The following is a 15,308-nucleotide window of genomic DNA, read 5'->3' as shown; positions in this document are numbered from 1 at the left end:
CACTCGCTGATAGTAAACAAATCTAAATTATTCAGAGGGAGAAATTAGCATTTTATTTATTTGTTATTCATCAATTACCGTTTCAGGGTTTTGATCCTATGTCTGAGAGAGAGAGAGAGAGAGAGAGAGAGAGAGAGAGAGAGAGAGAGAGAGAGAGAGAGAGAGTGTGTGTGTGTGTGTGTACATAATTGCTAGTCTTAGAGGTGGAACTAAAGCAAGATTGGATTTTCTTTCAGACCCCTATTGTTTGTGTTTGCTTTAAAAAAAACTTTGACTAAGGCAACTTTAATACTAATTTTCAGGCTGTGACTGATAAAAACCTCACAAACAGACCTTTTTTAATCCAGGTTATGGTGTCAGAACTGAATCTTGTTGATGCAAAGACGTAAACATCTACTGAAAAAAGAGTGGACCACATTCAACAAAAAGATGGATATGACATACAATACAAGAATAGGATCACAGTTTTTCTGTAGATATATTACAAAACGAACAACAATAGAGAACGGGTTCAACTTGACGCATACATGGACTCTGGCTCGAAGGTCTTTCATTAATGGGCCTCTACCGCCCTCTGCTGGCTGTCGGAGGGAATCACATATAGCTCACTAGCACAATCTGGAATCATATTGCTACAACTGCAAAGTAGGGTTATGTTGTGACATGGATATATAAACTGCATTCAATTGTATGTGTGTTTGGGTCTAAAAAGAAAGGAGAAGCTATAGTAATAAATAGTAAATTGTGAACGTTTGAATGCGATTCCATAGAGCGAGGCACAATGTTTTTGTGCACCACTACACTAAACATGCAGCTAGCTGGTAAGTTACAAGACTGTTACATTATTATAATAATATGAGATTTATCTTGTAAAGTAGTTCAACTTTTCTCTGTAACTTTCCGTTGTGTTCATGCCAGTCGGTATTTATGACAATTAAACTATTTTACATTATGAATATCAAATGCAACAGTACAAATATGTTACAGTCTAGGAAATATTGAAAATTGCTCCTGGTGGAAAACCTTTTGGGGATACCATTGTTTTGGGATTAGTAGAGGTCACATGTATTGTGTGTATATATATATATATATATATATATAACACTTTTTATATCAAAATGTAGGAAAGAATGTGCATTTTGAACATGATAAATATAATACTGAATTTATTGTAATTATATTGATTATATATGGTCAATTTTACATACATAAATGCAAAACAACAAGTTACCCCGAGTTTCACTTAGTTTGTATTTGTATTGAAATAAAGTATTATTACTCAAACTTAAAAGGTTAGAGTAATTCTTTTTTTTTTATTCACATCATTATAATGATCTAATAAATAAACATTTAATCATATACAATTACTCATTCATGTTTATTTATGCCGATTTATTACAATAATTATATTCAAACTGTGCCTCGTTAGCCCATGCTCTGTTTGGAGTTATTAATAGCAGCACCACTTCAGACTTGCAACACAGGACACAATTTCCAGTTGAATTAAAACAGCTTTATTAGTGTACACTGTAAGAAGTTGTTTGAATATGTAGACTAGTTGGAAAGCCGATGTGAAGATCGTCATCAATGTTTGAAGAAGACAGAAATCCTAACAGCTGGTCGTCTAATGGAAAATGCTCCGCTGATAGCAAGAAAAAGGAACGGCATGTACGGTAAAATAAAAGTACAACTATACAATAACATCACCAGTGACATGTAGAAACTTCACGTTCTCCAACTAGCAACCAGTCTCAAGAATTCATCAGAGAGAGGCTTGTTTGGGGACACACAATTGTCATCACAATAAGAAAAAATAAAAGCAAATATGTAATCTGTAAAATAGGGACATGGACCTTAAAATATGTGTCGCTGTGGCCGACATGAAACCTAATTTGGGCTCATCTTCCATCTCCAAAAACTGACTTCTGAGACAGAGAACAGCTGCTTGATGTACAATGTTTGGGTGGCACTTGTTTAAAAAAGGAAAAAAAAATTAAATAATAAAAAAAGTTGCTAAAAGGCTTTTGTTTAACCCTGGTAATATGCATAAAACAGCATACCTAACCATCAGGAAATGTGTTTGAATACATAGTCCAAACTATTTGACGCCACTGCATAGAACAAATATGGGGGGGGGGGGTTAAAGTAGTGATACAACGAACTTAAAAAAAAAAAAAAAAGGTAACACTATATATGTCCATTTCATGTGCACTGACCTTGGCAGAGTCAAGTCAACTAATTCCTCTAATAAAATGAAAGACACAAAAAAAAGACAAGACATGTGGACAGATAGATACACATACAGAGACGCCTGGTCCCCGTCGGGTTACAAGCGATACTAATTTGACCCGGGCAAATGCTCGATGAAAGGAGAAAAAAAACAAACATGTTTTACATGATTCACTGCGGTCGGACAATCGTCAAAACGGGATTCTTGAACTGAACCTTGAACGGTCACAATATGATTAAACACCAGGGTTTCTGGACTTGTCATCTCAGCCGTTGTATGATAAACTAAACCTTTGTTTAAAAACCCTTATTTGGAGTTCTCCCACTAGTTCTTTAAAGAAAGTCAACATTTCCCCCACACGTTGTAGTAGAGCGATCAAACAGGAAATGTCAACGTGTTTCATGTACGCTGGCATTACTGAGCACCAAGTTAAGACCACCGTCAGGTTTTTTTTGCCACAAGTTTGGAACAAGTCAAAAAAAAAAAAGAAAGCTATCTGGAATGTGACGGTATGAGGCAAGTCCACATCTTCTGCTCATGGGATACGAGAGAGGAACACACTGAAGAGTAAAGAGGCCTTGTATGGAACGCCGTAATACCAGGTGTGCATATATGAACGCTCGCTGTGATTAAAATGTGTGCAACCATACATTAGGAGTCATGAGAAATAAAAACATATGCAGTTTGAATTGGTAGCAGCTTATACGCTGCATGTTGGAACGTCATATATCGCTAAAGCAAGGCAGAAGTCCACAAATTCACCTTCCAAAGTTAGAGCTTTTTAAATGAATACCAACTGCTTTGATCGTGGGAAATATTACTGCAGCCCAGCTGCTGGATTACATCCTAATATCTCTAAAGAAGTCTGCATTATACTTTAGTTTGCATGTTTTTTTTTTTTAACAGGTATCTTGATTTGTAACCTAACAAGTTGGAACTAACCAAACCCCAAAAGGAAATTGGAGAGTTTAAAATTCTTGGTCAAGCCATTTACATTTTATATATATAAGAAAACAAAAGTTCACCAGCAGCGGATCTGCAGTGTAAAGGACATATCGTAAATACGTGCGTTCAGTCTTTGGGACAGCACTATCATTGTTTGGGTCACACCCGTCGAGCTCAACAACGAGAACGAGGAAGGCGAGAAACAACCTGGATTTCAAAACTTTTACCGTTTTAGCAGCCAGAAATTAGGTTTCGAAGGGAAGAGTTTGGGGTTTATGATCACTTGGTCTCTCGGTCACGACATGGGGACAGTGAAAGTGTTCAATCCTCTGGTGCACACTTCAGAACTCATTGTCGAGCTGCGGTCATTTTCAAACGGAGGGCATATTCTAAAAAAATACTGAATTCTAATAAAAGGGAAGAGAAGGTTTGACGATCTTAAATATATCCATATATAAAAAATATGTGAACATACAAAAATGTAGCTTAAACAATGTGTAAAGAAAATAATATCCGTGTAGTATAATTAGCTTGTCAAATACTTAAAGCTTAAATACTAACTAAAATAATTTGGATTCTAAAATACCGATGTGGGTACCAGCTGGCTTTTAGATCGGGGCAAGACATTTTATTAAAAAAATCAAATGAACGCTCTTTAATAAGCCAATTCAGACAATATATGGAAGAAAAACTCTTTATAGTGAACATTCTTTAAAAAATATGGATGATATCTTTTGTAATTGTCTTGATTTAAAATGGGGCTTTTCAACATTCCTATCTGTACATTTTAAAAGCATATCTTGCTGTATTTTACATCTAAAAAGGCAACTTTCTTGGAGCAATATCAAGTGTGCATAATTTGGGGGCAGTGCAAGTAGAGCGCATAAGCCATTTTTAAGTCCCTGCAGGACTCGTCTTCCGATCAATAAAATGTAAATAGTGGGGAAACCGTGCGACATTTCAAGCAAGTAATCGAGAGACTCTCGCCATGTCTACATCAGTGAAACGTTAAGTGATGGCCGTTTATATACTTTTCTCTTTTGGGCAGCAGGGGGCGACATTGAAATTCTTTAACTGCATTTATAGGGTGTGTGTCTTCAACCAGCATCTCCAAGTCCAACATACAACTCTTCCTTCATAAATAGGCTGATATAATAGTAAAAAGTTAATGAAGAGAATGTAAAATAGAGAGAGAGAGAGAGTGTGAAGAGTCAGAGCAAATCCAGGAGGGGCAAACCGTTAACTGTGGGTAACTCTGTACGCTTTTATTACCGCCGGAAAACAAGTTGAATGATCGTATGACGTTCCAGAGGAGGGACACGCTCTACACTCTTGCAATGAAAATGACTCATTCCAGTTATCTGTGCTGGCTAGCAGCTTTTTTTTCCAGCTCCGATTCACGCTCAGACATCAAACCCCCACGCACACTCACGGTCCAACGGCACCGACCGACTTAACACGCATGCAGAGGAAATGACTTGTCGTTATGTCGCAAGTAGCAAAAGTTAAGTAGTGTAAAAACGGCCTGTGTGACGGTGTATGTGTACGTACATGTGAAGACACGGTATGTAATGTCAATTAGAGACGACGCCCCCCCCCCCTTTCGGAGCAGAAGACAGTCAGTCCAGTGTAGTCAGGTGTGTGACATCACAGGAGAAATGCAGGAAAAGTGGGGATCTCGGCTAAAAATGGAATGGAAGTTTGGTCACCAAAACCAAGGAAAAACATCCAGGCGGGGGAGCCGACTTTGGTTGAACACGAGTTGGAGTGGCAGCACGACCGTCGGTCCAACCTTGTGTAAACAGAGATCTCAACGGGGAATTAAAGTTGTGCTGTGGCAGATAGGTAGTGAAGCAGTTGGGGGAGGGGCTAGTGGTTGGAGAGACTGCCGAGAAGGTTCACACGCTCGATCTCCAAAACAGCTGGTGTCGTGTCACCGAGCAGGACAGTTAAGCTCCGTGCCGCTTTGCGCTTCTGGATCAGAGCCCCAGTCAAATAAACATGAATGCAGTCCGATCCATGATGACATCACTCTCGTCAGTTTGATATTGCAGGGTGGTTTCAATTAACAGGTCCATGGTTACTGGAATGTAATTCTAACTTGAGCCAACATCAGGTGATCGGGCCCACTGTGACATCATTGTTAACATTCCACTATTGTCCATCGGCGATGTCATTCTCCCACCCTCCAGGTCCATTGTGTAATCCTTTTCTTTTCTTTTTTTACTCTTCATGATGATGTTGTTGTTGGTGCGTCAGATTCAGACTGCACGGTGTTCTTCTTCAGGAGTTACTTTTCAAATGTTGTGAAATGTCAGAGGGACTTTGCGCAGCCAGCAGCAGAACCCTGTTTAGGACATACTGGAGCAGCGCACCGATGGGGAACCCATCTGGGTCAGCACCTTATCCAACCACTGGAGGGGGCCGTTGAGGTGCAGCTCAATCCAACAGGGAGTGCTGGTTACCGTCTGACGTCTGTAGGGATACAAAATAAATAATAATTAAGCATAAAAGAGTTAAAAACATCTTGAGTCAAAGCGTTATGGCATATGATACGTTATGAGCATATACTGATTACAACCCGAGGATCATTTCTAGATAATGACAATCTCACCTATTACATGTTAGCATTTTCTTTCAGCACTGAAGTGATAGACAAGAGCCACATGCATACTCTTATCCCAGTCATCATCTGAGTTGCTGCATAAAAGTTAAAGCCAAAGAAGCATCAACAGTCCGATTTGAATAAATCAATACTATTTAAATATAGACCACAAACAAACAGTAGTAGTCCGATACAAGAAGTAGTAGCAGTAGTATTGTTAAAACGTGCAAGTAGTGGTAGAGCACTTTTCCTAAAAGTGATTTACAACAAATAACCAGATGATCAAACACAGCGGACTACACCGTGGTCCTGCCAGGCTCGGCCTGGGCTCTACAGACAGACTTAACCAGGCTTAACCCTGGCCAGCGGGCACAAGCCAAAACGCCCCCACAAACACCGCTGTCTGGCTCCTGGGAGGCTGGCGCACAGAGCAGAGCAGATGTTTGCTGGATGGACGGTTGGAGGGCCGGAGAGAGAGAGACACACACGTTCTATTATATTTTGTTGTAAAATGTCAGACGATTGTACACCTGCAGGGCAGATGATAGCATGGACAAGCTCAAACAAACCTTTTTACCTTGCAACGGCTTGTTTACATAATGAACATTGTCACGCCCCGTCTTTTTCTGCAAACACAGACCTGCATCCATTCGAGGGGGAGACGAGACAAAAGTCCCAAACGCTTGTCCTATTTGTTAAATTGTACATAAGATGGCGTCAGATTTTATCGCGCCACGTTTGATCACAAGCAGCTGTGATTTAAGATCGGAGGGTCAAACCTGAACTGCTTTTTAAGAGCATGTATTAAGGTTTGGGCCCGTGCTGGAGGTCTGAAGGTTGGGCTGGATTTGGATGTCGAGTCTTGCAATACATGTATTGACACACAGTCAGTGCTTGCTTTTTTTCCTCTCAAAAGATGCTGCTCCAGGATTTGTAGTTTTACTTAAGTTACGTCCACTAAGCTACGGATCCCTATGTGACAGTGCTAAAGGCAACTTTCTGGTCCGACTAGACCCTGACAACCCTCCGTTCACAGAGGATGATAGTGTGAGTGAGTGAGTGAGTGAGTGAGAGAATACTTAAGAGCTTAACACACCTGTACTCTGCTCCCCAGCCCTTGACGAAGCTCATTCTGATGGTGCACATCCTGGTTAGTTGGTAGACTGCCTCAAATCCCTGATTGACTGACTGGGCCAGCAGTGCAGCAAACTCCTGGTTGTTGAAAATCTTCAGATTACAGCCTGGAAAAAACAAAAGAAATATGAGGATGGGGTTATAAAACACTGGGGACAACAATGGGAATACTTATATGTTGAAATTTGTTTAATGCGTTAGAAGTTTACTGCAGACAATGTGCGTTTTTTCTACTAGGCCATTCTGCATTGCCATTTCTACGAACATAACTTAGAAGCCCCGAGCATATGCGCTGTGAGGTGTGGGTGTGCTGCATGTTGGTGATTATTCTCCACCAGTCCCACCCCTGAGTGTCTTCAAGATCCTCGTTCACTGTCAGTACAATTCTGTGCCTCAGTAATGATACTGTTCACACTGCTCATTTGGCCAGGAATGAAATGTTCAAAGTTGCACGGGCAAAGATGAGTCAGTGCGTGTGGGTGAGAGTCGGAAAAAAAAACTGTCACATTGTGGAGGACATTGGTGCTCGTTCTCAAGCTTCACTTTAACAATACCAGGTGAAAGAAGAAAAACGACTTGTTCCTCACTCCAGACCATTGGCACCTTAGGTTAGTCATAGCAGGCAGTGATACTTGTTCCTTTGCAAGTTGAAAGATAAATGTTTTAACCATTTGGCGACAAATGTCAGCGCTTTTTGTCAGTTGTATCGCAGCAGTTTGGCTCAAGAGGAAAAGGAAGAAACACTATAATTGCATATGAACCTGGTGGTATCTTGCAGACTGTGGCAGGGTGCCAGCCGTATCGCTGGTTGCAGTTGGGACTCTGGACAAAAATGGCACTGTCGCTGAGGCACTCGGCAAACACCTCCCCTCCGATGTAGTACAACCGCACACCACGACCTGCGTGAGCCAGGAAGAATGAAAGACAAAGAGGGATGGAAAAGAAAGGGAAGACAACATGAATTATGAAGAGGAAATCCTGCATTTTGTGCTATAGAAAATACTATGTTTATACAGCAACATATCTATAATTAAATTAACTACTGTATTTCCCAAACCCTCAACATCTCAGATCCTTGACCTTTCTATGATGCCAACAACCTCCCAAAAGTATCCTTCTCTGCAAAGATACTACTCACTCAAACAAATCAGCATACTGATAATAATAACTGATTCTCATGTTCCCCGTCTCTGTGTGTAGAAGGGCGTGCGTTTACCTATATGTCTCCTTGTCATTTCGACCGTTGCGTTCCTGTTCACATTGCTGAGAAGCCCGAGACAGAAGCGTTCAGAGTTGGAGGGGTCGGTGAAGCCATCGACTGTCAGAGATGGCTGTGAGGCGTGGAACGTCTCTCCGACCCGCTGGTTCAGCTCATAGTAAGCTATCGAGCACCAGAAAGCTGGTTCGCTGTAGGTAACCGGCTGCAGGTCTGCAAGGGAATCAAGGAGGGAACATGTTGCACGTCAACAACCGTTTCAGAGTTTGACAGCTTTTCCAGGCCGTCATTCGTGGACCTAAATTCAAAGATTGTGGCACATTTTACAATATGACAAACAATAATTAACTTAACCTGCAATAACATCAAAGAAGAACTGATAAAGAGCAGTCTTACCCAGGGCATGATTGACAGGTGACAAGGCGCCGGGTGACATTTCTGCAGGTGAGCCTGGAAGAAAAAAAATTAAATTGACTTCACATAACCCCATTTTGTACCTTTTTTTTTACGTATACCGTTTGTAGTGTTTATGTTCACTGCTGCAACAATGTGCGTTTGTCAGCAGAAGAAAATAAAGTGCTTTGAGTAAGATTTTAGGCTGTGGAAACTGACCCAATTAAATGTTTCCCCCACCAATGAGATGAACGGCAGCTTATACACTAGCACATCTGGCCTACCTGATTCCATACTTTGATTCATCTGTTGGTCGCTGTTTTCTCCATCTTCACTGATGTAGCCAGGTGGAGGAGTCTCTGTAAAAAACAACACAGACAGGCAATAAGAACACATTTTAAACTGATGCACATCAGAAAGACTGAGATCTCTGTAAGTCAACAAAAGATCATGCGTGTACATGAATACAAATCTAGGAGTGCAGCTAAGGCAGGAAGAGGTAGGCTAGGAAGGCGTTTGCTCTCTGCCCCGCATACAGACCTGGTATATAGTTATTAGGAGGGTCTATGCCGACAGGGAAGTTGGTATTTTCGGGGATGGAGTTTGTAAAGTCGTCGAGAGGAGGAAGCTCTGTGAGAATCTCTGTGTGGCGTGGCACCAACACCGGAGGCAGCACTGGCGAGAGAAGGGAGTGTCACTGACGGAGGCAAATGTAAATATTGCCATACAGATCAAAATTGCATAATTAAAATGCACAACATTCTGCTTCTTATACAAACACCAAAACAGACAAATAAACAAACCCATCTAGAATGGGTTTCTCGACACAGACCCGCAACAACTCCAAACTCTCGCAGTTGCCATTACAGACTTACTGGAGGGCACCTTGAAGATCTCAAGGAGAATAAGAACTATGTCACAGAAAACACACACAAGTCTCAAGGATCATTACCAGGCGTCTCCACTCTCTGGTAATGGTAGGGATTGACGCACACTTCATCCTTTTTGAGGTTGAAGGCGAACTGGCAGGAGTCAATGGCCCTCAGCTCATGGTGGCTGTGGAGGTCGGGCCATCTCCACAAGCGGCAGTAGATGACGTGGGGCAGGCCCTTGCGATGGGACACCTGGAGCCGCCCGTCCAGTGACCTGAGGAGGTCGGGAGAGAGAGCTCAAAGCTCAGAAACGTGCCCTCCTGTAAAAGTCTTTACAGGAGACTATACACGGGGCGGGTTACCACTAACTCTCCAACCAGTAGAGATCAGGAAGTTATTATGCTTTTATATCTAAAATATTTTTTGGTGAGACTCATCAGCAGTTTCGAAAAAGCCAAATGAGCATTGCATTTTGAAACTAGTACCTTGCAAAAACAAGATTTGCCTATAATTTACTTATTGGAATAGATTTTGGCGGTTGCAACTCAAATAAAGCTCAACGATTTCCTTATTGCCTGCACATATATAAAGCATAATCACACAAATGGCAGTTTGAGATAAGGTTGCATCATGATGAGTGACAATTACGTAACAGTCTCAAAGTCTTTCGGTGATCTTAACAAACAAAGAAGGCCACACACATACACACACACCAGTGTGTAGTGACACTGCAGATTACAGAAAGAAAACAGTCAATGAAAGAATGACAAGATGTAAGGCGATTGTTGACTCATTGTGTGTTTGAGTGCGTGTGAGTATATTCACCTGCTGTGGTCATGGTATCCGTACATGCCTGTAGAGTCCCACTGCTCTATCGTGTGGACTGAGCCTAGACCCCATAGATCTGAGCAATTACTACAGACACACACACACACACACATATACACAAAGGATATGCATACGCATGAACACACACACACACACACACACACACACACACACACACACACACACAGTGCAAAAAAGGATAAAAAGAAAATAAAAGAAAACAGATGGTAAACATGAGGCGTTTCATTCCAAATCAGTACGATGAAATCACAAAACACGTACAGCTGGTCTCTTTTTGGCACGAAGGGAGGACATGAAAAAAAAAAAAAAGACCCTTCCCTTGCGCTTTTTCAAAAAGAGACACTAACTGGATGACAGGTGATTATGGGACTAATCCAAATTGGACAGGCAGTGATGTGGTGCAGTCAGGTGATGCCGGGGGTCAGATGGGGTTGACTTGGGACTGCATGTTAAAGCGTTTAGAGGAAAGGCGATGCCAGGCGATGCCAGGCGATTTTGTCTTCCAATGCCTCTTTTCCTGCTCACATATAGTGTTGTTTTTAAAAGGCTTTAAGTATAAATAGGTCCCCGCATGTCCTGATTGCACATACCATCACATATATATATGATTTACATTTCTGCTGATCATCAGTATTATTATTAAGACAACATGTGACGTGCAATGCGTCTACACAACAACAATATGTGAATGAGGAAATGAAAGATGTTTAATAGACTGTACAAGATGTGTCAAGACAGAAACAACAGATGCCACGCAAACTTGTGTATACAAGCACAAAGTGTGTGTGTCTACGACTGAAAAAAGCATGCAACCAGATTGTTCGCTAACTTGTTCTCTAAAGCGCTTGTGAGTTTCCTCAACGTGTTGATACAAAGGAGGGTAGAGGAGATCCGGCCGTCTTATCGGTCAAGGTAATTGCCAGACCCGTCTGTGCAAGGCCTTCTTTATCGACACTTTATCAGCGCACTCAAAAGAGTGCCCCGCGTGGACTATCTCAGGACACAGATAAAGTCTTGCCTTCTTCCTTTCTCACCTAAAAAGGTCACCAGCACAAGCCGCACATTGTCTGCCCAAAAGCCCCGTTCCTGAGCAAGATCCCTCATCCACAAGTCCCCGTGGACCCCGAGCTTAAAGGCTAGACTAAGTAAGTTATCGGTTGAACTAGATCGTTTGCAAAAAACACCAGGAGGATGATTTCACCCAGAGCAAATTAAAAAAAACATGAAACCGTTATCTTGTTCTTGGGTCATCCACATTTAAGTCCCAACTCAAGAAGCTACTCGCGCCTATCTTCAGACTCCTTCAGACTTCCTCCGTCGCATTGCTTCCTGCAACCACTCGAACAGAGAGATCTGCAAAGCCCTCCAGGTGCCATCTTGTGACAAGCCTCCACCACCCAAAAAACGGCAGGAAAAGAAACCTCATAAGTTCATAAGCCAGGACAATTTTATAACTCAGTAATTCCAATGCTTGCGGTCTGAGTATACAGGGCAGGCTACCTCTTTGTATTTACTGTGGCCTATTTCATCAAGTCAATACGAGACTACGATCTCAACAAACAGTGAGAGGAAGCACGGCATTATGCGTTTACTGTGTTTGTGTACTAATAATTGGCTTTATTCACCAAACACGAAAAGCTAACACAAAACAAGTAGGCTTTGTGACTCATAAGAGAAATAACATATGCTGGTATGGTCCAAACCCTGTAATCCTCAGATGAAACAACATGTTAATCAAATAAATGTGCTCTTCTGGAGGTTGACGACTCCAACGTTATTCGTGTAAATGCCTCACAACCAGCATCACTTTATCAGCACCACTTCAGGAGCTGCTATCAAGCCAACATTCCTCAGAGTGAAGAAACACGAGAGTTCTTCTTCTGCCTTTTTACCCCATACGTCTACAATTGAGACCAGTATCCGATATAGCCTAGCACTTAGCGTGACTACGTGTTTCGTTATGTTATATATGCTGCAGTGTCATCTTGGATCAATTGCTGCATTTTTGCTTTTAAGCCATTCTAGCACCGCCCTGCTTCATACTTTCTATACATTTGATATTAGGACGTACAAAGCAGCATGTCGAGCCCTGCCCATTAAGACTGCAATGTGATTAGGTCTCCCCGACCGCAGTCAGCAGTCCATGCAGAGTGCATTGCTGAGAAACTACCCACCCACCGGGAACATCCCGCTCCGATATCGCTCTAGTCGTGGAGGATGAACCCTTTCATGGAAATGGAAAAGTACACGTACACGTACACGTACACACACACACACACACACACACACACACACACACAGGCACACGCACACGCACACGCCAACCCCGCGCCTGCCATGTTTGTTTTCCCTGCCACCTCTCCAGCCTCTCGCTTGTTTCACAGAGCGTGGGTGAAACGATGTCAATACAAAAGCTGTAAATGCAAATACACTATCCGATCGTTGTCTGACCGCACCCATACCAGGTTTACCGAAATCACATTGTAATATCCGGTATGGATGAGGTTTTGATTCCCACATTTGTGCCTCTTTCTTTCTTGCCAGGTGAGCTGATCTGTGACTGACGTGGCCGTGCAACGGGGCACACATTCTATTATTGATACTTTATAAAACTAAGACAGGGGGAGGAAAGAGAAAGGTTAGACCAGAGAGAAAATTAGAGAGGGGGAAGCTCATAAAATCTTCACAGAGCAGCCTGGTTATCTCCCGTCTCTGCTGACCCTCGGTGGATCGATTGACGTTAATCACGTGCTTCTCATGGGGCTCCCCTTGACTTTGCCACCTTCGTCGCGATAAGGTTTCATCTGGTCTGGGTGACTTGACTCGTGAACCTTGTCATGCGACACGGTAGGAATCTATACTGACAGACACATGACCCGTCACCATTGAGGCTCTACAGTATCTACAGTAAGCCGGTGGAGGGGGGAGGGGCTCAGAGGTTCTTTCCAGAAAGAAAAAAACACTTTTACACAAACTAAGTTTACTTTCAAGTCTGTCAAATTACTTTTTATCGTGAAGAAAAGACGACAAGTGAGGATATGCAACCCAAGCTCCATGTTCAGAGAATGTAGAGATGTACAGATATAATGGATGAAATGCCATGGCTTTGCTCCTTCTTGAGAACCCTCACAAACGACTTTCCACGTCAAACGACTGCGCGAGCTTGATGCGTTAATACTGCGTTTCATTATTTCTTCTTTGACGGCTTTGTGTTGGGTCTTAGACTTCAATATATGTTTGCTCATAATGAACAACCTCTTCAACCTGCATCATACATAAAAAAACAGTCTGTGTGACTGAAAGGGTAACAGGGCAACTATATAATGCCATGCAGAACTGTCACTAGCCATCAGCAGTCATTAAGATGGTCTCGGTTTCCTCACATAAATACTTTCCTTACTGCACAGTAAGTCTACCTGATGAATGCAAGCTTTTTGCAGTTTTTCTTGCAGTTTCTACTTTCAAGTATATGTGCTCCGATAGCATCTTCAGGACTGAGTACTTCTTAAAGTACTCAGAGAGAGAGAAGCCGATGTCGAGTACCGATCCCACCACATTACTCAAACGTGTGCCATCAGTTAAGGCACACCAGCCTCCGATACAAGCTGGAATCAGCATTTTTCCTTGTTTCTTGCGCCAAAGAACATTTCTGACCAAAGAAAAATTAGGTTTTACACCTAAAACTAGTTCGAGACATAAAATAAAAAACATCCAAGGCTGGGATGCACCAACAAGGATTCATTTTCTTAAACTTAGAATTAAGAAATATTCAATTGAAGCTCTCTGTAAATATTAGTTTAGTTTTTTATTCTAAACCTAGATTAAATGCAATTATTTCAGGCCAAAAAATGAAACGAACATTTTTAAAATGTTAAATGTTTGAATCGTCCAGTGAATGCTCAGAATAGAGAAACCTGTCAACAACACTGCGTATGATGGAACTGCATGTACACATCTTACACATATAGGTAAGGAGATCTCACAATGTTCACAAAGTCTGGTTGCCAACATATGTTGGACATCTGTTTCCCCCCCGAGCAGGTTTCACTTCTGCTGCCTCGCTAACCTATGGCACAGCAGATTGAGGAAGTGGACCTGTTGTTGCACAACATATTTTTTTCTTTCTGCAACCCTTTGGTTGCCCATCTCCCTGCCTCTTACTTTCATGTGTGTTGACACACTTCGGTGTGCTGATGGCTGTATTGGTGGCATTGTGGTACACCAGTGCACAGGGACTGTGGATGTGCGTTTGTGTGACCGTGAGCGCAATTTGAAGCGTGTTAGTGGGAAAATAATGTTGATCATCAATTGATTACGGGAGACGTGTAGCAAAACAAAAATGTGGCACATTTGCTGATCCCACATTCATGAGAGATTACATCTGTCTTTTCTCGTATATTTTCAGTGTTTGTGTGTGTGTGTGTATGTGTGTGTGTGTGTGTGTGTTCGTACTATGACCAGGACCATGTGTCAGTGTGTGCTTTACCTAAACATCTTGAAACATGGTTTACTATCCTCTGCGACAATGCCCATGTTGTGCGCGTAATCATGGACAAGACAGAAAAACATAGATCTACAGGGGCGTGTGTGTGCGTGCGTGTCCTTTTCTCACCTGGGTATGGTGACACACTTTGTGTTGCTGTTCTGCGTGCTGATGGCTTTCTCGAGCTCATCCAGCTGCCCAGTCTTCTTCAGCTTCTTCACCAGGCTCTTCACAGCTTTTTCACACCACTTATCCTCCTGTCCTCCTCCGTTCTGCTCCCCTACTCCTCCAATTCCTCCCCCAGCGCCTCCGCTCCCCGTTGAAGTCTTCTTCCATCCCAGCAGGCGCTTCACCACCGGAGGAGTGAAGGGAAGGATGGAGGACATGGTGGCTTGTGTGTGTATGTATGTGTGTGTTAAGCGAGTTTTGATGTCCTTCTTACTCATGTAAAGAGAAATAGGGAGAGGGGAAGTAGGGTGATGGGTTGTTATCTGAATTCCTGCTCGAGATTTTTGTTTTATACTATATATGTACTTTATTTATATCCATGCAGAATTAAGACATTGGTCTTGAGGAGTCTG

General features: G+C 42.2%; 1 protein-coding gene across 2 annotated transcripts; it reads right to left on the bottom strand.

Moving 5' to 3' along the window:
- Nucleotides 1-5,430: 5,430 nt before the first annotated feature.
- Nucleotides 5,431-15,113, bottom strand: smad2 (SMAD family member 2; the record flags this gene model as incomplete). Of its 2 annotated transcripts, XM_079235462.1 has the most annotated exons (10): nt 5,431-5,650; nt 6,877-7,021; nt 7,676-7,813; nt 8,131-8,343; nt 8,527-8,580; nt 8,808-8,882; nt 9,064-9,198; nt 9,476-9,669; nt 10,221-10,310; nt 14,857-15,113. In XM_079235462.1, 10 exons carry the CDS (start codon nt 15,111-15,113, stop codon nt 5,527-5,529), a joined length of 1,425 nt encoding a protein of 474 aa, XP_079091588.1. In that variant the 3' UTR covers nt 5,431-5,526. The 2 variants fall into 2 exon arrangements, with proteins under 2 accessions (XP_079091588.1, XP_079091589.1); XM_079235463.1 differs by lacking the exon at nt 10,221-10,310.
- Nucleotides 15,114-15,308: the final 195 nt, after the last annotated feature.

Source organism: Taurulus bubalis (assembly GCF_910589615.1).
Source record: "Taurulus bubalis genome assembly, chromosome: 19".
Classification (NCBI taxonomy): Eukaryota; Metazoa; Chordata; class Actinopteri; order Perciformes; family Cottidae; genus Taurulus; species Taurulus bubalis.
The sequence above is the reverse complement of the archived record's forward strand: the minus strand, read 5'-3'. Positions and strand labels throughout refer to the sequence as shown.